At 44.8% G+C, this 24093-nt stretch overlaps 1 protein-coding gene across 7 annotated transcripts in view; it reads left to right on the top strand.

Moving 5' to 3' along the window:
• LOC142575591 (rap guanine nucleotide exchange factor 2-like) overlaps nucleotides 1–24093 on the top strand; it is a 716743-nt gene that overhangs the window by 675396 nt on the left and 17254 nt on the right. For all 7 annotated transcript variants that reach the window (XM_075685076.1, XM_075685111.1, XM_075685093.1 and 4 more), the window contains 13 exons: nucleotides 580–895; nucleotides 1691–2063; nucleotides 2745–3048; nucleotides 7193–7257; nucleotides 8443–8608; nucleotides 9597–9773; nucleotides 10152–10251; nucleotides 14630–14757; nucleotides 17291–17374; nucleotides 17691–17765; nucleotides 20683–20754; nucleotides 22133–22859; nucleotides 23273–23377. In XM_075685076.1, the coding sequence (XP_075541191.1) occupies nucleotides 580–895; nucleotides 1691–2063; nucleotides 2745–3048; nucleotides 7193–7257; nucleotides 8443–8608; nucleotides 9597–9773; nucleotides 10152–10251; nucleotides 14630–14757; nucleotides 17291–17374; nucleotides 17691–17765; nucleotides 20683–20754; nucleotides 22133–22859; nucleotides 23273–23377 (2692 nt within the window). The remainder of the gene's footprint in view (nucleotides 1–579; nucleotides 896–1690; nucleotides 2064–2744; nucleotides 3049–7192; nucleotides 7258–8442; nucleotides 8609–9596; nucleotides 9774–10151; nucleotides 10252–14629; nucleotides 14758–17290; nucleotides 17375–17690; nucleotides 17766–20682; nucleotides 20755–22132; nucleotides 22860–23272; nucleotides 23378–24093) is intronic.

Raw genomic sequence — 24093 nt, 5'->3', positions numbered from 1 at the left:
CATGCAATGTTCTGTTAACCTAACTAATCTGCAGGAAAATATTTGTGGCACTACTTCAAGGAAGGACTACTACCCTTGCTTGATGAATTGCGGCGATTGAGTATATATTTCTTGGCTTCTATAATTCTTGCCGAAACTTGTTTCAGCTACCCTGTAATGCCTTTGGCCCCTGTGTACAATAACTGAACAAATGTGTCCTTACATAAAAAATTATACATTCAGGTTCAGGGTTTTTTTTCTTGCAGCAAGGTGTAAATTTGTCAGCTGGTTCATACATGTAACAGTGCAATGGTTACAGATGAGCAAGGAAACATTCTGATAAACCAGACTTAGTTTCTTGCTCAGCTGCATCTTTCGTCGTTTGTGCGAGAGCAGCGCTTTGTGCCACTTTTTGCACTATTCAAGCCGAGTTGCAATCTTATTTGTAGACCCCTAGAAATTGTGATATTGTGTGGGAATCGTGCAGGTTTAATTCCTTATGCATTGTGCAAGAAGATGATTGTGCACAAACTGTTCGAAGCCTTCTTTGCTGAAAAACAAAAATGCATTACTTCCCACTATCGTGTGATTTCTTTGCAGAAGATGCATGCCCAGTTGCGTTTGCTGAACATAGCGTGTGCAACAAAGGCACGCACACGGGTGGTTACCTTGGCAAGATCATCACGGGATGACGAGCTTCCTTTTAAAATTCTCGGAGGCTATGAAACGGGCAATGCCATTTTTGTGGCCAAAGTTGAAAGGGCCAATTCCAAGTCGGAGGATGGCTCACTCAAGCGCGGGGATGAGATCCTGGAAGTGAATGGCCAGAGCTTTGCCACTATGTCATACACTCAGGCCATGGACATTTTGAAGAAGGCAACTCATCTCTGCATCACTGTCCGATCGAACCTTCTAGGTGAGTGGCCTTGTATTAGCACAGGAAATGTGCAGATTATCTTAGTACTAAATAACTTTTTTCCGTTGGTCATACCCAAGGTAATTTGCACACTGAACCACAATTTATTGATATGTAGTTTTCATTGCATTGAAAGAGCCTGGCACAGAACAGAGCAGAGCAGGAATGGGAAAGTGGCTTTTTTGTAAAACTTGTGCTTTTTGCACATGGGTGCTGTTTAAAACACATATTATATGCCTTTGCCATGTATGCTTTTTCTTTTCTCTTGCAGCAATCTTTCTGTTATCGTTTTACTCATCATGCAGTGTGTAATTCTGGGCTGCACGCTCTGAAATAGTGAACTACAGTTATGGCACTTTTGACTAGTCGTTTTCTCAGCACCCTGGCGGCACAGAAAAGTTGCGACAGACACAGCATTGAAGCTGAATTTTGAGTACAAGGAGACTCTGTAACATAGACAGTCGGGCTCCGTTATAAATGAATGTGCACATTTTATTTCAGAGAAGATGGCTATGTGGCCTCTGCTGGGGTGCAAGAAAATTAGAAGGGCTTAATTATAAAACCGGGAGTCAGTCTTGTAACAGAGCAGTGTTGCTGCCTTACACAGCTCTTGTAGCACTGCTGGAAAGACCAGCGGAAGATACAATTTATTTCATTGTAGGAATTTTCTCATTTCATAGCATTGTAGTCTACAAGTCAATTGATAACACTATTAATGCATTGTTTTCTTCTTTCCCCCCTTTCTTCTTACTTCTAAACAAAACAAAAATGTTGCAACTTTTTTGGAACCTCCAGAATTTAAAGAGATGCTGAACAACCCTGAAAAGGCCATGCGTCCACGTGGCCGCAAGAGCTCTGAGATTTTGCGACTGCAGCCTGATCCACGTCTCCGGCTCTCGTCACACCTTGAGTGGAGTGATGTAGTTGGGCTTCCACTTGGCGTTGGTGGCCTGCCGCTTGGTGTCGGCTGGGGCGGCCAGCACCCATCATCCGTAGTTGGTTCTCCTGCACCTGCAACAGCTGCTTCTGTGTCATCATCGGGGTCATGCACAGGAAATGGGGATGTAGCCTGCAAAGAAGATAAGAAGGGATTCATGACACTGGGCCACCGGGCTAAGCTCAAGAAAGCATTGGCCAAGATGAACTTCATCCCCAAGACACTCAATGCGTGAGTTTCCAGTGTTAATGCTTGTATGCAGAACACACTGCACCGCTTGAAGGTTGGTCTATGGTATCAGTGCTAACATTAATGTAATCGTAGAATACAGGGGACAGACAGCGGCAACAGTGCTGATGGAGACACCATGAGCACTGTGTTCAGCCACAGTGCACTAGTAATTAGGAGTGGGTTGTACAATTCTCCCCATTGAAGAATGGTAGCTAAAAGTACCTAGTATATGAAGATTATTGCTGTTAACCCCTTTTTACCACCAGCTAGGTAGAACATAGTCATTCCTTCTAAGAGGAGTCCCGCATGCTTTGTTCAAATAGGCCGTGTCCAAATTCATGCCCCAGCTACAGGTCTCTCTGGGTAACAGAAGCTAACCTCAAAGGCCATGCTTTTCCTGACTGCGTGTGCTGGTAGCACTTGTGGAGCCGAAAACACATCATAGATGCCATGTTTTGGACACCACCTATCCAAGATGCTAGGAGGCTAGAGGGTTTGGGGTACAGTGCCACTGCTTTTGTTTACGTCTCTGGTATCGGTGTGACAGTAATATGTGAAGGTTACACTAATACTTCTGAATGAAATAGTTAACTGAATTTGAGAGCATCTCCTACAAAATATTTACAACTGTCTGTTGTTAAAGAAGATAACAGTTCCTTTTTTTTTTTTTTATGTATACAGGGAGTCGCAGCTGAACAGCTCGGATGACAGCCTCTACTCCACGCACAGTGGATCAAGTGTAGGCTCGGGTTGTGGCAACCATCGGGTTGGCAGGAGTGGCTCGTCTCCGGCGCATGCCATCGCACCAGGGAATTGCGGCAGTGGAGGGGGTCAATTGTACCACAGTCACAGCAACCCTGATTTGAGCTCACTCATTGTGACCCCCCACTGTGAGGGGGCAGATGCCCCTGGCCGCGACTTTCCTGAGCACGTGTTGAAGGTGTATAAAGCAGACCAGACCTGCAAGTACCTGCTCATTCATAGGGTGCGTGCCACTGCTTTCTGTCCCAATTTCACCCCCCATTTTCGTGTAAAACTTCTCTTGACATGATGGTTACGTGGCTATGGTATTGCGCTGCTGAGCTCGAGGTTGCAGGTTCGATCTCGGCTGCGAAGGCCGCATTTCAATTAGGGTTAAAGGCAAAAAAACGCTTGTGTGCTTGGATTTAGGGGCACATTTAAGAACCCCAAGTGGTCAGAATTAATGTCGAGTCACCCACTATGGCATACCTCGTAATCAGATTGTGGTTTTGGCATGTAAAGCCCCAAAATTTAAGTACATTTCATGAGAGTGAAGTAGGTCTTTAGAGAGGCAGTCCACTTTTCTTCAGCTGCTGGTCAAAGGTGGATATAATGTAAATCTCTGGGTTTGTTCATTTTGAGGATGTTAGTGCATGCCAAACATGGATAAAAGAAAATTCCTCCTTATAGTCATTATCACTGTGTTCTAAGTCAACTTCCTTAATTGAGTAACCTTCAATTCTATTGAAACTGCATGCAGTTGGCACACGTGAACAGCAAAGCAGAAATGGCTGTCGCAGTATGGAATCCAAGCTGTTGACTAAGCATAAGAGCACAATGTAATTGACTTGCCCCATGCTCTGCCTGACAACAATGCTAAGCAGAGCATGGCAATCATTGTTATGGGCATGGTGGAACAGCTTTGGAAGGCAGTTCAAACAATAACAAGGCGAGAAAGGCTGTTAGGGCATCGCAGTGGCAGTATTTCATTGCCAATTACTCCATTTGCACGAGGTACACAGGACAACTTTTTGCAACAATGGCTGTAATGGGCTTGCTCCCCTAGTCATTTTTATATCTGCCAGTGTTCAACGCTGGAACCTCGGAGTGCTTTGTCAGAATTCTATAAAGAAAAAGTCAGGGTCTCGTGAGCATTTGAACTCCATTCCCACAAATTGCCACTCGGAAGATTCTACCTTTCCGCCACCCTGTTGATGCGGCAGCAAAGAATACTGTGCCTGGACAACACTGTGCCTGACTTCTTGAGTTCTCACTAAAATGATTGGCTGTTGCCAAGTGCTGCAGCTTATCCATGAACCAGTGCCGAGGGGAAAGGATAACAATGAGGCCAATGGGCAAGTGAAAGGCAGGATAGGAAGGAGGACGACAAAAAAGTTGCCTCTGCTTCTTTACAACCAGGGAGTGCTACCTACACACAGACAACTCGGGACTGGAGGCATTGCTGACTGAAGTTTTTTTTTTTTTTTTTTTTTTTCTTGTAACAGGAATGCTCACGTGCACCTGTAGATGTTTACTCCAATTGATGTTGCGTGAAACAGTGCAAGACGTATTGCACCAGCTATCGCACTGCTTGAGATTATGGGTGAAACTGCAGCTTTTTAACGAAAAGATCTGGAGCGGATGCCCTTAAATAGCAGAAATTTCCACACCTTTTATAAATATGTTACAATGCCTTTAACTAACCTTTATGAATTAAGATGTACTTCAACCTTTAAGCTTGCATTGCCAGCACACCAAAGCAGTGGGTCAGATGCTTTATGAATACAGTCGAACCCCGCTACAACGAACGTCGCTTCAACGAAATATTTCCAATTCCCCGTCAGCTCGCTATACAAAGTAATGGAACAAATTTCTCATCACAACGAACCATTTTTGGGGCGCGTTTCCGCTTCAACGAAATTTTTGCTATGCGAAGCTCGATTTAAAAATATATCTTACAATAAAACAAGCATATCGCCGCCCATCTATGTACTTCCATAGGCCCACGCTGCTTTGTTTCGCTAAACATTCGCTGGACCAAACTAATCCACTCACTGAAACGCACATGATCACCGCCATAGCTTGGTGTTGATGACTATCGGGCTGGCTGCCTTGCGACAAGGCGCGGGGGCAAGCTCCCGTTTTCTTCCAATCCAATTCAGAGCCGCAACCAATCCGTTGCCAAAGGACGCAGCAGCCTGGCAACAGCAGCGCGTTTGCCCTAGTTTTTTTCACTCGTGCTTGTGCTGCTAGTGCGCTGTAATGAATGCGAGCATGGCGACTTCATCTAGAAAGCGGAAGTTCCTCTCGCTTGAAGAGAAGGCACGGATTATCAGCGCGGCATCCAGTGGCAGGAAAAAGGGAGATGTTGCAGCGGACTTCGGCATCTCACAGAGCACGCTGTCAACGATCTTGAAGTCGAAAGACGCGATAGCGCAAGCTCTTTCTTCGGGGACATCCGCGAAGCGGAAAAAGCTGACGCAAGCGGCTCATGAGGACCTTGAGAAGGCTCTGTACACGTGGTTCCTCGACGTGCGCGCAAAGAAGATGCCGGTCAGCGGAAACATGTTGCAGCAAAAGGCACTTGGCTATGCCTGTATGCTGGGCATCAATGATTTCAAAGCCAGCTCAGGGTGGCTGACCCGTTTTAAGGCCAGGCATGAAATCGTCGCTAAAGTGCTGTGTGGGGAGTCGGCCTCATCAGACGCCGACGCTGCATCTGCTTGGGCATCAGCTACTGTGCCGGAATTAATGGAGAAATATGCCACATCAGACATATACAATGCCTATGAAACGGGACTTTTCTTCGAGCTCCTCCCCTCCAAGACGCTTCACATGAAGGGCCAGCCATGCAGCGGAGGGAAGCATAGCAAAAAGCGTGTGACTGTGCTCCTGTGCTGCAACATGGACGGGTCTGACAAGCGCTGCCCACTGGTGATAGGCAAAAGTGCGAAGCCGCGGTGCTTCAAAGGTGGCAAGAGCCTGCCCGTCAAATATGTTGCCAATAAGAAGTCTTGGATGACACGGGCCGTTTTCATAGAGTGGCTAACCGCTTTCGACCGTGACATGACGGCAAAGAAACGTAAGGTTTGTTTGCTCATCGACAATTGCTCAGCGCATAACGTTGAAGACGTTCAGCTTCAAAGCGTGGAAGTAAGATTCTTCCCGCCGAATTGCACGGCTTTAATCCAGCCGCTGGATCAAGGTATCATCAATAGCGTTAAAAGCGCTTATCGACAGCGACTGATTCAGCGGCTGGTGTTAAACATCGACACCGGTCGGGCAATCGAAGTGGATTTGTACATGGCTGTACAGATGGTCTCAGCAGCGTGGACGGCAACCAGTCGCAGTATCATCTACAACTGTTTTGTGCACGCCGGCTTTCACTCCGATGCTCAACTGGCAGCGAACTCCACGTCGGACGAGGAAGGCTGCAGTACAATTGCTCCACCCTCCACAGAGGCCAATGCGGCATGGGCAGCCCTTCAGGACTCCGGAGATGTGCCGGCCGATGTTCACATCGGCGACTACATCGCTGTTGACAGTGAAGTGCTAGCTCACGAGGAGCTGAGTGACGAAGCTATAATTGAGGGCGTTCGCCACAACGACGCATCATCGGATGATGACAGCGACGCGGAGGACTTAGCGCCACCACCTGCAATAAAAGTGATGGATGCTTTTGATGTGATCCGCAGATTTTTCGGTGCTCACGATGACGACGTCGCGATGCAACTGTTCACCGAGTGCGAAAGCCGCGCCACTGCACTCGTGGCAAAAAAAAAGAAGCAGAAGAAGCTGACCGACTTCTTTGGAAATAAATGATGTTTTGGGACTATGTGGTCCAACCTGACAGTGTTTTTGGCCTGTTTTCGCCTCAACGAAATTTCGCTTTAACGAAATTTTTCGCGCGCCCCGTCAGTTTCGTTGTAGCGAGGTTCAACTGTACAAGGAGCAGGGCAATGCTTGTGTTGTAGGTGGTTGTTGCTGCATTATTGAATACTGCATTAAACGTTTAGTAGACTTAAATCATTTTGGTAGGCTTGGAGCCATTGGTCACCCGCTGTGGTTGCTTAGTGGCTATGGTGTTGGGCTGCTAAGCACGAGGTTGTGGGATCAAATCCCAGCCACGGCGGCCGCATTTCAATGGGGGCAAAATGTGAAAACACCTGTATGCTTAGATTTAGGTGCACGTTAAAGAACCCTAGTATGATCCAAATTTCCGGAGTCCCTCACTACAGCATGCCTCATAATCAGATAGTGGTTTTGGCACGTAAAACCCGATAATTGAATTGGAGGTGTCAATCAAGTTTTGTGTGTGTGTGCGTGTTCTTTTTGTTTAGCTTAATACTTGGGTTCACAGACTTATTTTTTTCTTTCCTTTCCTGCAGGAAACAACAGCGCGTGAAGTAGTGATGCTTGCACTTCGAGAATTCGGTATCACAGACTCGAGCAGGTAAGAAGCTATTACTATACAGGTTCTTGACTTATTGGCAGACACAGATTACTCCCGACTGGTGTAAAAGTGGCACATAATTAGTTGGTGCTGATTAACCTAACTATCATATTTCGTCCCACTCTGTACACTGTTTTCTGTTCTCTCAATGTTGCAATTAGAGGAATGTTTACTGCTGTTGATTCTGTGGCTTTTTTCTTAAAACCTTTGTGCAATGTCGAGTCGCCACCGCTGTGGCTCAGTGTCTATGGCATTGCACTGCTCAGCATGAAGTTCAGGATTTTATTAAGGGCAACTGCAGCCATACTCCGATGGGGGCATAATGAAAAAAACGCTCGTGTAGCATGAGTTGAGTGCATGTTAAAGAACCCCAGGTGGGCAAAGTTAATCTACAGCTCTTTGTTGCAGTGTCCCTCATGGCCTACCGTGCAGTTTTGGGGCGTTAAAGGGGCCCTGAAACTCGACAGGGAACGCTTGTTGAGCGGCACCGATGGCCATTTCCTTAGTTTTGTGTACTCCGTAGACAGGATGTGACAAACGAGAGTGCTGCTGTGGTGATTGCTTAAAAATATAATGTGCGACTTACATTTGCACAATGTTGCATGTACTGTGAAAAAAGCTACAGCTCTATGCCATGGGCGAGGTGTTGCAACCACAGGATCGACTCTTCACATGCTGTGCAATTTGGCGCACCAACAGCCACCTCGCGGAAGCCGTTGTAACCATAAAAGTGACACCATGGCTTTCAAGATTAGCCCACGCGCTGCCGGATCGCAGAGGCCATGGAAACACCAGGGTATACCACCAACAGGCTGAGCAGGCTTGGCAGCCATGTCACGCAGACTTTCGCTAATGCCCTGCTACTATTGGGTGGCACCATATGACATCACAGGAGACTGAAATGTACACCTTAAAACCTCAAAAATCCGAGTTGGGGGTAACTTTCATTTTACTTACATTTTTAATTTTCTCTGGCCAATAATTTGGGTTTGTGTGGGTCAATTTTCATAATTACTTTTGTACTGTGTTCTTTGAGAGGCTGAGAATAGATCTGGAGCAAATATGGTGATCCAAAGAAGGTGTTGCAGGGCTGCCCCTTTGAGCACTGCAATTTAATTTCAAGATTGAGCAATGTCTTTACTCTATGCCTTTGACAGTCCCTTTCTTTTTTTGTCCTATATGCAGCCTGTACTCATTGTGTGAGGTGTCCGTTGGAGAAGGTGGCTTGATCAAGCAACGCCGCTTACCAGAGCAGATGCAAAACCTGGCCGAAAAGATTGGTCTTAGCAGTCGCTACTACCTGCGCAACAATGCCTCCACAGATCCCCTTGTACCTGACGACATGGCCATAGTGAGCTCCTCTTATTTTTCTTGTTTCTTTTATCAAGAAGGTGTTACGATGTTTCATTCCTTGGGGAGCGTCCATTTCTTCTGCAATAACTAAGGGTATGTGAAGGCTTGAAATCTTGGATGTGAAATAAATACTTACTTTTTGAATCAGTGTGTTTGTTTCAAAATTGAATATTTAATTTCTTTGAGTATTCAGTCATGGGTTGAATATCTGGGGCAACTATAATGATGGCTGACTTTCTCTAAATTTTACAAGCTGCCCATTGAATGGAAAATGGTATTGCACGTATTGAAGGAAATTCAATCAATCAATCAATCAATCAAACAAAAAAAAAGTCAGATTTATTTAAACAATTCAAGGAATGCGTACAAAAATAGTTGGTCTTCTTTTGATTTGATTTTTTTCCCACCTTTTTCCTTCTTCTTTCCCCCCCATATTCTTTAGAAATGTATTCAGTATTCAATTCGATACTTTGAAGCCCAAGTATTTGCATTTTATAATGTTTGAAAATTTTCCTATTTGGACAACTAATTGCTACTTGTGGACCATTGTCGTTGCATACCTTGCAAGAGTAAATGCTGACTGACTTGCTGCTTCAAAGGGAAGCCTCCTTGATTAGGTCTTTCCCTCTTCCCCCTTTTTAAGATGAAACAGCTAGCACTATAGAAGTTTCCTGTCTGATGCCCTCCTAGTTGCTAAGCGATGTAGTTGTTAAGGAAAGTATTTTAAAAGTGGGCTTGTGGGAAAGCTTTGTCTGCCAGCTGAACATTTGTGTATTTGTGACATGCAGTATGCATGAAGTGATAAATACAGTGCATAAAATGGGGGTCCAGTAAGCTAGATTTGTTGTTCGCACAGTATTACTTAGCGTGGTTCTCTCTGTACATACGAAGTGTTCTAGCAAATACTTGGGAGTAATTAAAAGTTTCAGCAGAAAGGGCAATCTCTCATCCCCGAGTGAACTTTTCCCTTTTGCTTGCACATACAGGAGCTCCTTCGCGAGAGCCTCGTGACCTTTCTGCAGCTGAACAGTGTGGAGGTGGCAACACAGCTTACGCTTGAGGACTTCAGCATCTTCCGCCAAATTGAGCCCACCGAGTACATTGATGACCTCTTTGAAGTCAAGTCTGCCTATGGGTCACCCATGCTGGCCATGTTTGCGGAGGTTTGTCTCTTCTAAACATATTGGAGCCTTTTGCATTGGCTAAAGTTAGGTTTTGCTGTGCTTATATGTAATAGAGGGTCAGTGGTGAAAGTTTACTTAGTCGTTAGCCGCAGAAGGACGAGGGCGATGCTGCTGCTACTGATGGTGATTAATATGCTTTCAACTTGGCTAACTTTCCATCTTTACGGAGCTTGTTCTTTGTGGCGATTTGTTAGCAATACACCTGCTGTTGATTTTTTTGTGTGCTATAAATTTTTTCATGGCTATGTATTTACCACATATATTGAATATTTCCTGCTCATTCAAGCCCACATTTTTTTAGCCTCTGTTGTTGTGTACTCTTGCGTTAACATGAGGCACTGCTTTATTATTTTACAGCTTGTTAACCGCGAGATGTTCTGGGTTGTCTCTGAAATCTGTGGGGAGTCTCATCCCGTCCGGAGAATGAAGATAGTGAAGCAGTTTATTAAGGTGGCAAGTAAGTTTGCGGCTGCTGCTTTTCTTTGCTTTTCTTTCTTTTTTTATTATGAGTGTCTTTGCTCTACTGATCCCTTAAATGGAAACACTTCGTGTCTTCTGTGCAACTAACTCTATAGCAAAGTTTTTCCAACTCAATTGGGCAAGAAAAACAACTTATTGCTAAAGAACTGAAGTTATGATAAGTGTTTAAGGTAAGTGCTAGCAAGTCCAAATTTCTAATGTGATGTAATTACAAGTGAAATGTGATTGGGGCAGCTAAACGCCAGATAAATATATCCATGGTTATATCCAGCGTATAAACGCTGGATATAAATACTGCCATCATTGATAGGTGCTCTGCCTTTTCTGGTTTTTGGATGTAGTTCGGCGCTCTAGTAGTTACTTAAGCTCTGGTGGAACTAAGCAGTGTGAATTCATTACTAGTTGTGTGATCAAGAACCACTGTCTAGAATCACCGACTCTGGCGTGTCAGCAGCTGTTGTGTGCCTATTGACATACCTGCCAACTCTTCCGAATTTTCCGTAAAATGTACGAATTTCGAGCAGTTTTACGATTTAAGAGTCTTGCTTGAAATCTTACTAATAACATTTTATTTGCGCAAAAAAAGAAGAAAGAAAATGTGAAAATGTAGTAAAACTACACCTTGGTACCTTGTACCACTACGGGAGGGCAATACTTATGCGTAGTATCATCAGCAGCTGCAAGGTTGTAGTGACTTATCTCGTCTACTAGGGCGGTCAAGAATCCATATATAAAGCTCATTAGTGCCGATAGCGCATCTAGCGCCTTTGCAAACCTGTTGCCATGCTGTTGCCTTTGTTCGCGCAGGCACGCGGGTTTGGATTTCAGTCGGCTTCAGTCACTGCAGTGTTGGCCTCACCTTTTGTGCGACTAGCTGCCGCTTCGGATGCAGTGCGACTCCGACCTGTAGCTGCTTCACAATGCAATGGCGGGCTCGAAGCCCCGACAGTACTTCCAAGTGTTTCTGAAATCGTACTCGGCAGAATTTCCGTGCTTCATGCTGTTGAAGAAAGTGGAGAAGTTCGGATTCTGCACCACGTGTGCCTGTGATGTGAACATCTAGCATGGCGGCAAGTCTGACATCAAGGTCCACATCACTTCCAAAAAGCATCAGGGATCAGGCGAGCCGCGGACAGCCAGCCAAGCCTAGCAAGCTTTGTATGCAGCGACAACGACCTCGGTGTGATTCGTGCAGAATGCCTCTTCACTGCATTTTTAGTTGAACACGACATCCCGCTGAGTGTCGGTGATCATGCCGGACCGCTTTTCCAGAATATGTTCCCGAAGTGCAAAGAAGCGAAACGTTACGCCTGTGGATGAACGACAACGACGTCAATTGTTCAGGAAATGGCCGCCATTGCAAAGACTCCTTTGCTGGATGCCCTAAAACGGGAAGTATTTTCGATCGCAGTGGTCGGCAGTAACAATAGGGATACGCAGCTTTACCCTATTGTTGCGACATATTTCGTTAAAGAAACGAGTAGAGTCAAAAGCCGCTTGCTTTGCCTCGGGACAATCCAAGGGGAAGCGACGGGTCACAAGATTGCAAATCTGGTTGCGGACAAGATAAAGTCTCAATGCCAATGTCATGATCGGCAAGAAAAACAGTGTTTTTACTGTATTGAGAGAGGCCCAACCAGGTTTGATAGGTGTTTGTTGCCCATGCCATCTCATCAACTTGGCCGCCCAAAAAGGAGCTTGATGTCTTCCCGTAAAGGTTGAGGAGGCTTTGGTTGACATTTTTTTTTAAAGCGAAGCTTTCTTTGTCTTTTCCTTCGACTTTCCCACTGCTGCTGTCGCGTACACCACGTCCACATTAGCCGCTTTACAGCTGTAATTATCCGTGACTCCTCTCAGAAGCATTGCAGAAACGGCGGCGCTTCCCTTTCTACTAACATGCCAAGCCAGAGGGGACGCAAATAGAACTGTAGAGAGAACAGGAGAAGGAAAGGGAGGAGAGGAGGCAGTTCCCATGTAAGAGAGGAGGGGGGTGTCATGAGAATGCAAGGAAACCCCACTACTGTACGACAGTGGTTGTGGGGAAACAGAATAAGCTTAAGTTCAAGGTACGGTACAGTACGTTGCTGCTATTTCTGAAAAGTAAGCGCCATATATGTGCCAAATATGTCAAATATGTCAAATATGTCAGATATGTCAAATATGTGCCAAATATGTCAAGCAGGCAAATTATGCAGGGCGTGCAGAAGCAGAGCCGCATTAAAGCGCACCGCAGGGTCCAGGAGACACTACGGAAGCGGTCGACCATCAGATCAACACTTCTGCCCGAGTCCGGAGTCCGCCACTATGGCTTGCCTCATAATCTGATTGTGGTTTTGGCACGTACAGCCCCATAATCCAATTCAAGTTTGATACTTCTGCCACAATGCGATGTGTCATGCGAGGAAATGACAATGCTCAACCCTCTGATATTATAAAATATGGCGCACAACAACGCCTCAAGCAAACACCTCTCCCTGTGTGTTCTGAGTACTACGCAGACACGCAGTGGTGCACGCAAGGTAACGTTCAACATCAACTCACCACTCTCGTGTTAGCCTAAACGTTGAAGAAATTAAGCTTTAGCCATCAGCATTGCCACTAGTTATCGTCAATCAAAGCATCCAGCACGGAAAGCTTCGCCTACATCGATTCCCACAATACGGGGGAGCTGCATATTTTTTTACTTAGAGAAAAGCTCGAAATTGAAAGATCGACTTAGAGTTCCAAAATATGCATGATGCTGAGGTCAGATAGATGTTGAAGCATTCACCGACACGTTGGCTGTCATTGGGAAAGTGTTTGAAGAGGCTGCTCGACCAGTGGAAACCACTACTCAGCTTTTTTCTAATCTGAAACAAAGCAGTGCAACAAGCAGAGCTTGTTTTTGGAGTCATACCAAGTTCCGAAGACTTTCTCACAAACCCCCAAGAACCCTGCACTGACCCCGAATTCTGCTACACATTTTCACAAGACTGCTTGCTGCAGGCCTCGGGAAAGAAAGCACCTACGGCGATGAACTCCCTCTAAAGAGGAAAGAAGCTCATTCTGGACCTAAAGCAAATAAATTTAAACTTCATACCAAGGATTCTGGGCAAGCCAGCCACGTGACCCGTGAGGAGCACCTGTTTTATTTTTGTGATCGGAACTAAACAGGGCATGCTGTCTTTTTCTCCGAAATGTTATACCACTTTTTGAGAAGGCAAACTGCCTTCTTCAGGCACAGGCTCCTCAAATTTATGTACTGAGAGGCCTCTTGAACTGCCTTTTCGAGGATCTTCTAACTAGATTTGTGCGCCCAGGTGTTGTCAAGGCATGTAATTCATTGCTGAAAGTTGACTATGGAGCTGCAAATAACCAGAAGGTGATGAAGACATATTGATGAAGACATTGATGCAGCATGCATTGGCAGCACGACCTACTCTGTGGTTGAGACACTGAGCTGCATGGAGAGAGAGCAGTTCTTCTCCGCTGTACATCTGTACTTAACGAAACCATGCATTTGCATTCACCACAAATTCCCGCTAGAAGATGTCAATCTCCAGATGGCTGAAGTTGCTCAAGTACAAGCTCTGGAAACTGCTTCATTCAACAGCGTACGTCATTTTATTATGGCATTCCCGGCTATCCTACCCCGGCAGATTGGTGAATCAAAAGAAGCAATCGACGCACTTGAAGTCGAGTTAACCAACTTGCAAGCATATCAGGCTCCAGCAGACATATTGAATGAGCCAAGGTGCGACGTGCAGTGGTTGCAATTGGGAAGCATTCGAAGTGGCAACAGATTGCTCAGGTTCTACATAATTTCAATGGTTATGCTAGGTATTCTCCTAGGTATTCTCGCCATTCCCCACAGCAATGCTGAATTCACATTCAGCAGAATGTTCAGCACTGTGAACAAAACTCGGAGTTTCGCTCATCTGTGTGTGAGAAAGCACTCGAAAGTCTGCTGATGGTCAAGGGGCACAAGAGTGGTACTTGCTTTGAGCAAACCTACACGGAGAAGTTTCTGAAGCACACAAAGTCAGCAAGAGGCAATATCATTGCAAAAATAAATTGTGCCCCAGTGGAGTTTTCGCTCTTTACTCTCCAAGACATGGATTTCACTTGCGGTTGTGAAAATGTGAGTAAGCTTGTCGCAAAAGGTAAATCCTTTAAAGAAAAAGAAGTGCTGCCGCCCCCACCCTCCTGCCGTGGTAGTTTTATGAATTTCCAAATCTTCAAGTTGGCAGGTATGGTATGAATAAAACTTGGACTTGTGGAAAAGATGCTATGAAATAGCAGAGAATTCTTCGATGTGGCTCTCCCGAAATGTACAGAACTAAAATGGTTCTTCTGTTGAAATTGTTTTCAACCAGGGCAATGCAAGGAGTGCAAAAATTTCAACTCCATGTTTGCAATTTTGAGTGGCTTGGGTCATGGAGCAGTGTCGCGGTTGCGATCCACGTGGGATAAACTGCCAACCAAGTACCAGAAGATGTTTGAGGTATGTGCCTGTGAACTTCATTGAGAGACATTCTCTGCATATTTTAGCACCATATAAACCAGGATGTATAAGTCGACCCCTTACCTTGAAGTGCAGAAAAAGAAAAAAAAAAGTCAAAACACTTTTAATTGCACAAATGGTGCCAAGCTCCACACCTTTGCAGCGTATTGCCTGTTTTCTGCCACTGGTGGCGAGAGTGCACAGAGTGTGTGAGTTTGTCCTTAGGCTATGGTTGCACAACACAACACCCACAAAATAGCGTTTTTTGCGTGGTTTGCATGGTGACAATTTTCTTTTTGTGCCCACCAATATCGCACGCCTTTTTCAGAAAAGCCAAACTGGCACTGGAGCAGACGCGTTGCTGTTCACTTTGGCGAGATCTACGACGTTAATCTTGAATGCTGCTGAAAACTCTATCCACGTGCCGCTACTTATCACTTCGCCAGACAAAAACAAAACAAAAAAAAACATGCGCGAGGTCAATCGGAAGAATGCTCACAAGGAGAGACAGGTGACAAGAAAGGAAAAATTGCAGAAATCGAATTTGGGTATGATTACAGCTTTGACTGTGTTCGCCAATATACATGCCGTAGATGGCCCTGTGGCGACTCACACTTTGCTTAAGACCGCTACGTAGGATGAAGGGTGGCTTAAGCCTGCTTCTTCCTTTTTTTTTTTTTTTTTTTTGAGAGAGAATATCTCGACTTCTATTCTGGTTTATACAGTACTATGTATGTGCAACTCTAATCCTGCAAATGGGTGTTTGCTTGTCTCTTACCTGCCAAGTGTTACAATATTATTGTAAAATGCCTGATTTTTGCTCCTTGTTTACAGTTGTCTCGCCAATAATTTTACGATTTTTCACTTGCATTCATTTTGGGACCCGCCGTGGTTGCTCAGTGGCTATAATGTTAGGCTGCTGAGCACGAGGTCACAGGATCGAATCTCGGCCCCGGCGGCCGCATTTCGATGGGGGCGAAATGCGAAAACACCCGTGTACTTAGGTTTAGGTGCACGTTAAAGAACCCCAGGTGGTTGAAATTTCCGGAGTCCCCCCACTACGGCGTGCCTCATAATCAGAAAGTGGTTTTGGCACGTAAAACCCCATAATTTAATTTTTTAATTCATTTTGGGGCAAAACTGATTTAAAGACAACACAACTGCTGTTACTGAATTAAAACTAATAAAACTCCAACCAAGATGTTTATATAACCCACCGTATTGGAGCCGATCTGACTCCTTCAGGGGCGAGATTGACACGGGTACAGCAATGCTTATAACGGTTTTGTGCTTGCTCCTGGTAGTGTCAGGTGCAGCTTGCACAAACCTTGCAAGTAAATTTGGGGGAGAGTTTTCTCATCGGTGGCGCCACGGTTCCATCCCCTACGAGCAAGACGTTACATAGTGAGACATTGGCCTGTCTTTTAGAGGAAGGTGGGTGCTGATGTCTCATACAAGTTGCTTGCTACCGTCAGTAGCTTCCTCCCTCGCATGAAAGACTGCACGCCAAACCAAATAGCGCAAGGCGTTGTCTGCAGGATACCCTGCACTGAGCTCAAAGGATCGTGGCAAAACAAAACGCTTACCAGAAAGAATCCGACAACACAGAAGTGTCCTTTGCTATTTTGAAAAAGAGTGCAGTGCTGTGGTAGAGCACTGCAAGCAATTTGACCAGTGCATTGACGCCAACGGTTCCATTCTCTTGGAGAGAAAAAAGAACTGCCAGAGGCAGCTTCTATTGGGGTCATGGCACATCCAAAAAACTACCAAAAACATTAACCGTTCTTCAGGAACTCTTTGCAAGATTTACTTGCAAGCTTTGTGGCTTTCCTGCAAGCTTTCCTGGCAGTAACAGGCACACGCCTGTTACTGCCAGGAGCAAACACAAAACCCTTACAAGCACCTCTGCCTCTGCCCTACACCTCTGCCAACCTGAACTCCGGAGAAGCAGCCAAACTGTTGCGTTGTTAAATAAACATCTTGGTTGGATTTTTATCACGTTTATTTCAGTTAATTGCCCCAAGCAGGCAGATCTCTACAGAATATTCACTCTTAAATGCACCATGCAGTCATTGACAAATTTTAAAAGCCTGATTTTTTGTGCTTACTCGATTACTCTGGTACCCATCCGAAGTAGCACCACTTGCTTCATAGAACCAATGTGTGACTGTAACCGAGACTTCAACTGCCATCACCTGAACGTTTTATGTGTAAACTTCAAAACCATTTGTTTGTCTGTGGTGCAGCTCATTTGCCTGTTCACAGCATCCCTGCACAACAGTCTGCAAATCTTTAATAAACACAGTAAACAAATTGATAATAGAAATTCTTAGTATTTTTTTACAAAATTTTTATTTTTGGCTCAAACTGTAGCATTTTCAAATTTTAAAGTTGGCAGGGCTGTTATCTTCAAATATTTCACCAATGGCCATATAAAAAGTGGTCATATTGCAGCTGGATACAACAGATGTCTTTATCACTGACTCATATGTGAAATATTTGCGTGTATCTTTTTTACTTTTTCTTTGTTTAGGATCTCCAAGAATTAATGGATCCTTCAAGAAACATGTGTAAATACCGTAACCTCATCAACAATGAACAAACCAGACCGCCAATTGTAAGTTCATGAAAGAAATGTTTTAACCTGTTTTGTTCTTTCTGCTCTTGGCAAACTAAAATATTTACGGTTAGTAGACCTTAGCAATTAAATACCTTGTGACTCATGCGCTGAGCAGGAGGAGGTTTACATTTGAAAACTTGCAATTAGCTTAAGTGTAGCGAAAGTGTGTAGCACAGACTATTGTACGAAGTGTTACTACAGAAGTCATACCCGGTTGCTTTACTATAGCATTCTTCAGGCTGCTGGGACAAGAACATGACACAAAATTTTGTGCTGTAGGTTGCCCAAGCTAATGTCAATCTTTGTCTTTCAGATACCTTTTTATCCAATCGTCAAAAAGGACCTCTCTTTTATTCATTTCGGAAATGACACCATTGTGGACAATCTGGTAAGTGTGCCCCAACCAACAAAGCACAAGACATTTGAAAGTGTCCAGTGTTTAAAACATGTCTAATGAGCAGATGTTATAAAGACAAAAGAGAAGATGAATCATGATGGAAGGGGTGTCCTTAGTACGGGTCAAGTTGAGATGAGAGCCTCAGGGCAGAGCCACAAGTTAGCAGTTTCAACCCCTCATAGAAATATCCTGTAGAGCTCATGCATTCAACTGTCATGGCATCGTCTGGCACCCAGAAAGGTGGCAATCCGCTACGAGGATACCATGGCACAGAGCTCTGCACGGAAGGGTGTTTGGAGTGATAGTCGCAGGCGCAGTAAATGTTTGGACATCTTGAAGGCCTACCCTTAATAAAAATATTTCGGAAGTTCGTGCTTAGTTATCTCCACTGGCAGCAAAATTGCATTCTGTCAGTATATTGTTGAAGAACACCTTCTGGTAATAATCTATAGGAAAACTTGTGGAATTGGCGATCCCTGTCTCCTTCTGAAGGACGTTTCATTAAGAAGTGTCGACAGTGACGTGCTCATAATAGAAACCTGTGGTTCAGTGCCGCATGTACACTGGAGGGCAAAATAACAGGTTTCGGAGAATGCACTGAAAGATCTGCTACTTGGCTAAAGACAGGTAATAACTGCCCAGAGGTGTTATTGAGGTTCAGGGTGTATACTTCAGGTCAGTAACAGGACAAGGGAACAAGTAAACAGGACAGACACTGACCACTGTCCTTTTTGCCTTTCCCTGTCAACCAGCTAAACTAGGCTAATTTTTCATAACTGCAATACCTGCACCATCAGCTTTTAAGTACTAACTGGTCAAGGTTCGAATGATTACACTGACTGTGTATCCTTCAGCTCTTGATTATATGAAAAGCAAAGCAAGAACCTAACAGTTGCAGACGCCTGCTCTGTGCACACCTGCTCGATAATATAATTTTTTTCTTTCCAAGTAAGATTTACCATCATGGCTTAAATGTAACAGAGCAAAGGACGAAGTAGGCATTTGTCTGAGGGTGCTGTGGCTGTTCACGTTGAACAAGATCTGAATGAAGCAATTTATTTTACAAACCGTGTATCCCCTCTCCCTTTTTTTCTTTTTCTTTTCTGAGATACTGGTTAAGGAGAGCACTTGATGTTAAAGCTGTTGGTGTCCCTGTTGTCTGTCAATATTAAATAAGACATTTCATTACACAATGCAGAATGGTTACTTTCCTGCATGGCACGATTTGACATGTGAAACCAACAGTTAAATCATTGCAGCCTGCTTTATCCTGTTTGTCCTGTTACATATTTCTAAAATCTATCGCCAAGACGCACTTTTATATGAGATGCACCCCTTGCATTTTGCAAGATTTGAAGAAAAAATTAGTATATGACACAACTTCGCCGTGTAGCTCTTTTGCTTAAGCAGCATACTCCAAGTGGACCATGAAGTTAGCAAACCGAACAAACAATGTTGTAAATGGCAACTGTCTGGAACCAGCCAAACCAGGTGGAACAACGTGACAAATGCATGGAGGTACTAGAGGTACAAATGGGCTGATGATCATGCTGTGGCCGTACCCCTTGCAATGAGCTGGAACTCTAGTTTTGGCAGGTTGACGGTTCAGTATTGCAATTGGGACATATCATTTGTACTAGGCCATTGTAAAGGTTAAAAAAAAAAAAAAAGCCTAATCAGCATCAATTCAGAATTTGTCAAAAAGAAAAAAAAAACATATAGCACCGTTGTATAATAAGCACCGCCAAAATTTTGCCAAAAAAAAAAAAAACTGCGTCTTGTACACCAGAAAATACAATAGTTGGAGGGTAGTTTTTAACCTCAAAACTATAGGAAAAGTTGACATGGAAATTTTGTGGCGTTTGTCCTATGTGATGCTAAAATTTGACACTACATTTGCTGATATGTGCCAGAATTGAATTGGTCAAGAATAATTGCTAGATAAATTTGGTTTAATGGTGCACAAGGCTTTGAGAGTTGTGAAACTATGTTAGTACAAGATACTGAAATTCTCCTTTGCACCAGTATTTTCCTTCTCTCTGTAGCATTACATGATTGCACAAAGTTAATTTGCTAGTGCTTTGCAAGGAAGAAGACAAAGGGAACAGCAGTGGCCCTTTTAAGGACAAGTCTCCTTGTTGAAGTGTTGGCTCCAGCAGTATTTGTTTGGCCACAATTGATCACTTGCCTGGGATTGAAGCTACAATTGCACCTATACAGCAAAACTTCCAGAAGGTCCTTCAAAAGACTGTAGAAGCTGTTCTCTAAAGTGAGAGGTCATCAAAGTCAAATGCAAACAACAGGGGCTTTTAACTGGTCCAAGGATCTGGTCATTGTGCATTCTACCGAGAAGGGCATTGAAGAAATGCTCATTCAAGAGGCATTTTGCTTTGTTTTAATATTTATGTCCACTATGTACTACTTGCATTGAGTTAAATGCAAACAGTGGAGCGTGTTGTCTTTGAGCGGCCCAGCGAAAAGCAAAAGGCACGGAAATGTATGACTGACTTGATTTTTCACCAACACTATTAGTGGCCCATCACTGCTGGTCGTACGTCTCCGTGAGCTTTGCCTTTTGCTGGGCTGCACAAAAACAAAATGCTCCACTGTTCACATTTGAATGACTGCAGTTAGCATATCACTATGTCCAACTTGCCAAACAGTCTGTGCAGTGTTGCATGAGGCTTGTTTATAATTGCATCATTGAAGGTATCATGTGTGCACTTTTTAAATTAGTTTGCACTGCGAATTGAAAAGAATGGTCGCTACGGTGTATCATTCCCTGCAGTAGTAGCAGGAATGCTACGGGTGTTCAACGTATGAAATCAGTATAATGTGTGCGAGTTTTGTGTCGTTATACTAATTGTGGAGCACTAAAGTCTAATCTTTGCCTTACCTTCATTCACAGGTCAATTTTGAAAAGCTCAGGATGATTGCCAAGGAAGTGAGACAGTTGATGAAGATGTGCTCAGTTCCTTATGTAAGTACCTCATTTCCCCCTCTTATATATATTCAGGAGGAGCAAAGTGTTGTGTGAGCAATAATTCTATTTTGGTTTAAAAAAAAATGAATCCTGGGCTGAGTTATTCTGGAGCGCACTGGAGGATAAATATTACCTATCATAGCTAACAGGTGTGCCTTTCCAGATATGTGTGGAGATGGGTTTGCACACGGCTCACCCTACGAGCGACAGTCAGGAAAGGGCATGACACTCCTCCACTTCGCAGCGCACAAAGGCGCTACGGCAGGGTTCGTCGATTCTCCGACATGGCGCAGAGAAGGCTCCAAGTCATACCGCCAACAAACGCGGGTTTATTCACCCCAGATACAGCACAGTGCGACAGTCGCGGCGCTTACAAGCAAAGGCTCATCGTAAGACCGATCAAGTATGCGCGCCCGCTGAGCTAGGGTTAACCGGTAAGCGGTCCACAAAGCGCGAGAACGACGAGTCACGGGACCGAAGGTCCCATGTAGCAAATTCGTTGCGGGCCTGTGAGCATCTGCCGCGACCATGAAGCGCTCAGTGGAAGAGAGCTTGGGTGAAGGAGGGGCGGGGGTAGCCTGGGGGCCGCCACTCGGGAGGCCAGCCGGGCCGTGTACCAGTGTCGCTTGTGCGGTGATTCGAGTCGGGTGCGCTGGCCGCGCCCGACTCAAATAGCGGGCGCGCTGGCCGCACCCGCTATTCAACATAGCGGGCGCGCTGGCCACGCCCGCTATGTTGCTGTTACGGTGGCGGTTCCCGGAGATCGAGCTAAGCACAATGCGCGAGTTGGGGGACAAGGCGCAGGAAGGCACCTCGATCCCCATAGATGCTACAAATTGAGTATTTGTCTCTCATATGACAGGTCAATTTTTTTATATATACAATGCTGCCAGTGGAAGTGTGCCTCATGGAAAAAAGGAAAAGTAGAAAAAGGAAGCATAACTCGTCATGTGAGCATGACGCAGCCCCACAGCTCCGGTATGGATGAAGGCAAGGATGCAGTGTTTCTTGCGGATGCTAGCTGTGGCAAAAGGGAGAGTGCCTCTAGTGGCAGTCAAGCTTCCCTCCTAGTGGCGTGGCAGTCTGCCTCTGCTACTAATATCGGAACAACTCGAAAAATTCTTTCGGTAAAATGCTCCCTAAATGGCACAGTTTCTAGTGTGTAACCAAAATTTGCAATGGGGCCTGGTGAGTGGCCCTTTAAGTTATGAATGCACACGTAAAAAGAAAGTATACTGGAATTATAAATTATAAAAGCCAGAAGGGGCTGCATCCCCAGCTCTAACTTATTCTTCTATCCTGAGTGGGAACGGTTTTGAAGCCATCTCTGGGAAGTCTTGGCCTTGCATTTCACCTTCCTGCTTTACACTTGCAGGATTTGTACAGCATGCTGGAAGCTGGTGGGAGCCCGCTCAACCCAGCACTGGCATCACTCAACAGCTTTGCAGCAGCTGCAGTTGCAGGCGGTGCAGGTGCGGCATTAGCACGCCGGCGAAAGCGCAGCACAGCTCAGCCCAGCCCCAAGAAAATGTTTGAAGAAGCCCAGATGGTGCGTCGTGTGAAGGCCTATCTGAGCCACCTCAAGGTTGTTGCAGACGAGGGGCGGCTGCTTGCCATGTCCTTTGAATGTGAGCCCCATCCAGTTCCCTCGGCGATTCCAGTTGTCTTGCCAAGCAATGCGCACCCACAACGCAAGCGGCACCCATCCCCACGGAAGAGGCATCCATCTCCAACCCTCTCGACAGCCAGTAGCAATAGCAGCACTTCAGAGGGCAAGAAGTCCATAAACTCGGCAGGTGGTGTCAAGTTTGGCACGGACTCTCCGCAAGCCATGCGTAAGCTTCTGGCTCTGTCAGATCAGAGCAAGGTACGTCCTCACCAGCCACCACGTCCACCCGCATCACCATCACCTGGGGTCAAACGCCGAGGATCAGCAACTGTGCGCGACGCACCCACAGCAGTGGTAGGGGCCAGTGCCAGCTGCCATGGTCGATCGCACTCTGATGCAGGCTATGCCAGTGTCCAACCAGTTGACCTATCACCTGAAAGTTCTAGCGTCACCAGCCTCAACAATTTGCCCCTTCGAAAGTCTCATGCCTCAGGTTAGTCTTGTCCATTGGCATGCATCATGTGCCCATTGTTTGTTAAAACTGTTGTACCTGCTGGGCGATGGTTTTGTCTATAACTCAGCTGCACGAAAGTTGATAAATTGTATTCGCAGTCGAGTTGACCAGCATTTACCGTATTTGCTCGCATAATGATTGCACCCTTGAATTTTATTGTCAAAATTCGATTGAACAAGAACAAGAAATGTCGGTGATCAAGCTTTATATCGGGTGCTTTCAAAAGAGCACATATACCTTTCTTCTATTTTTTTGCACCACAGCCATGCCGTGTTCCTCGGTGACAGTGCACCATTATGTCTACAAGTGGTGCATGTAACTTGTCAATGTTTGCTGTCAAGTTTCTTGTGTCATATTGCTCTCATCCTCTGCATGCAATTTTCTTTCCTTAGCATGCTCCGTGACCTCGGCGGATAGCGGGGTTGGGAGCTACCTCGACAGTGATTCTGGTCGTTGTTCAGCTGGTTACAGCAGCCCACAGCAGCGACGAATTTCAGGTAATAGGACCTTTAGAGTGCTGTTAGTCATGGAAATTAGTGGTGATATTATTGTTTTTAATTATGCAAAATCATTCAGTGCAAGGGCAAATGCTTGTATGTAAGAAGTCAGTACTATAACAGGTATTTATTTTATATCATATACCTCACAGACTCCAGAAGGAATATTGCGTGAGGGAAGGGCAGTATAGATAACAATTGTGGAGCAAAAACATGTTTTTTGTTGCATAAATATGAACAGAAAGAGAATAAAATAATAAACAAAGAACGTAAAATAAATAAAGATAAAAAGAAAGGAAGGTAAACTAAGTTGTTAGCTTTTCAGTATACAGTAAATAAAACAACCTTAGAACATATGCTTACATAAGTACACAACAATGAAGTCAAGAGCAACAAAACTAAAACAGATACTTTTTAGCTAAGTACTAGCCAGATATTGCACTGATTTTTTGTCGGAAAGTTAATGGGTCGTTTATGTCAGCGATGTTATCAGGAAGACCATTCCACAGCGCAATCGCACGTGGCAAAGCTGAGCAGCTGAATGCATTGGTGTGACCGAAGATGCGTTGGAAACTGAAATGATTGTGCAGACGTCTAGATGTGTGGAAGGGACGAACAAGTGGTAAGGTAGATGGGCGTATATTATGCATGATTTTGTGCAGAAGACAAAGTAATGCTATATTCCTGTGCGATTCCGAAGATGAAAGCGACAACGA

Source organism: Dermacentor variabilis, chromosome 1 (genome assembly GCF_050947875.1).
Source record: "Dermacentor variabilis isolate Ectoservices chromosome 1, ASM5094787v1, whole genome shotgun sequence".
NCBI lineage: Eukaryota > Metazoa > Arthropoda > Arachnida > Ixodida > Ixodidae > Dermacentor > Dermacentor variabilis.
The sequence above is the reverse complement of the archived record's forward strand: the minus strand, read 5'-3'. Positions and strand labels throughout refer to the sequence as shown.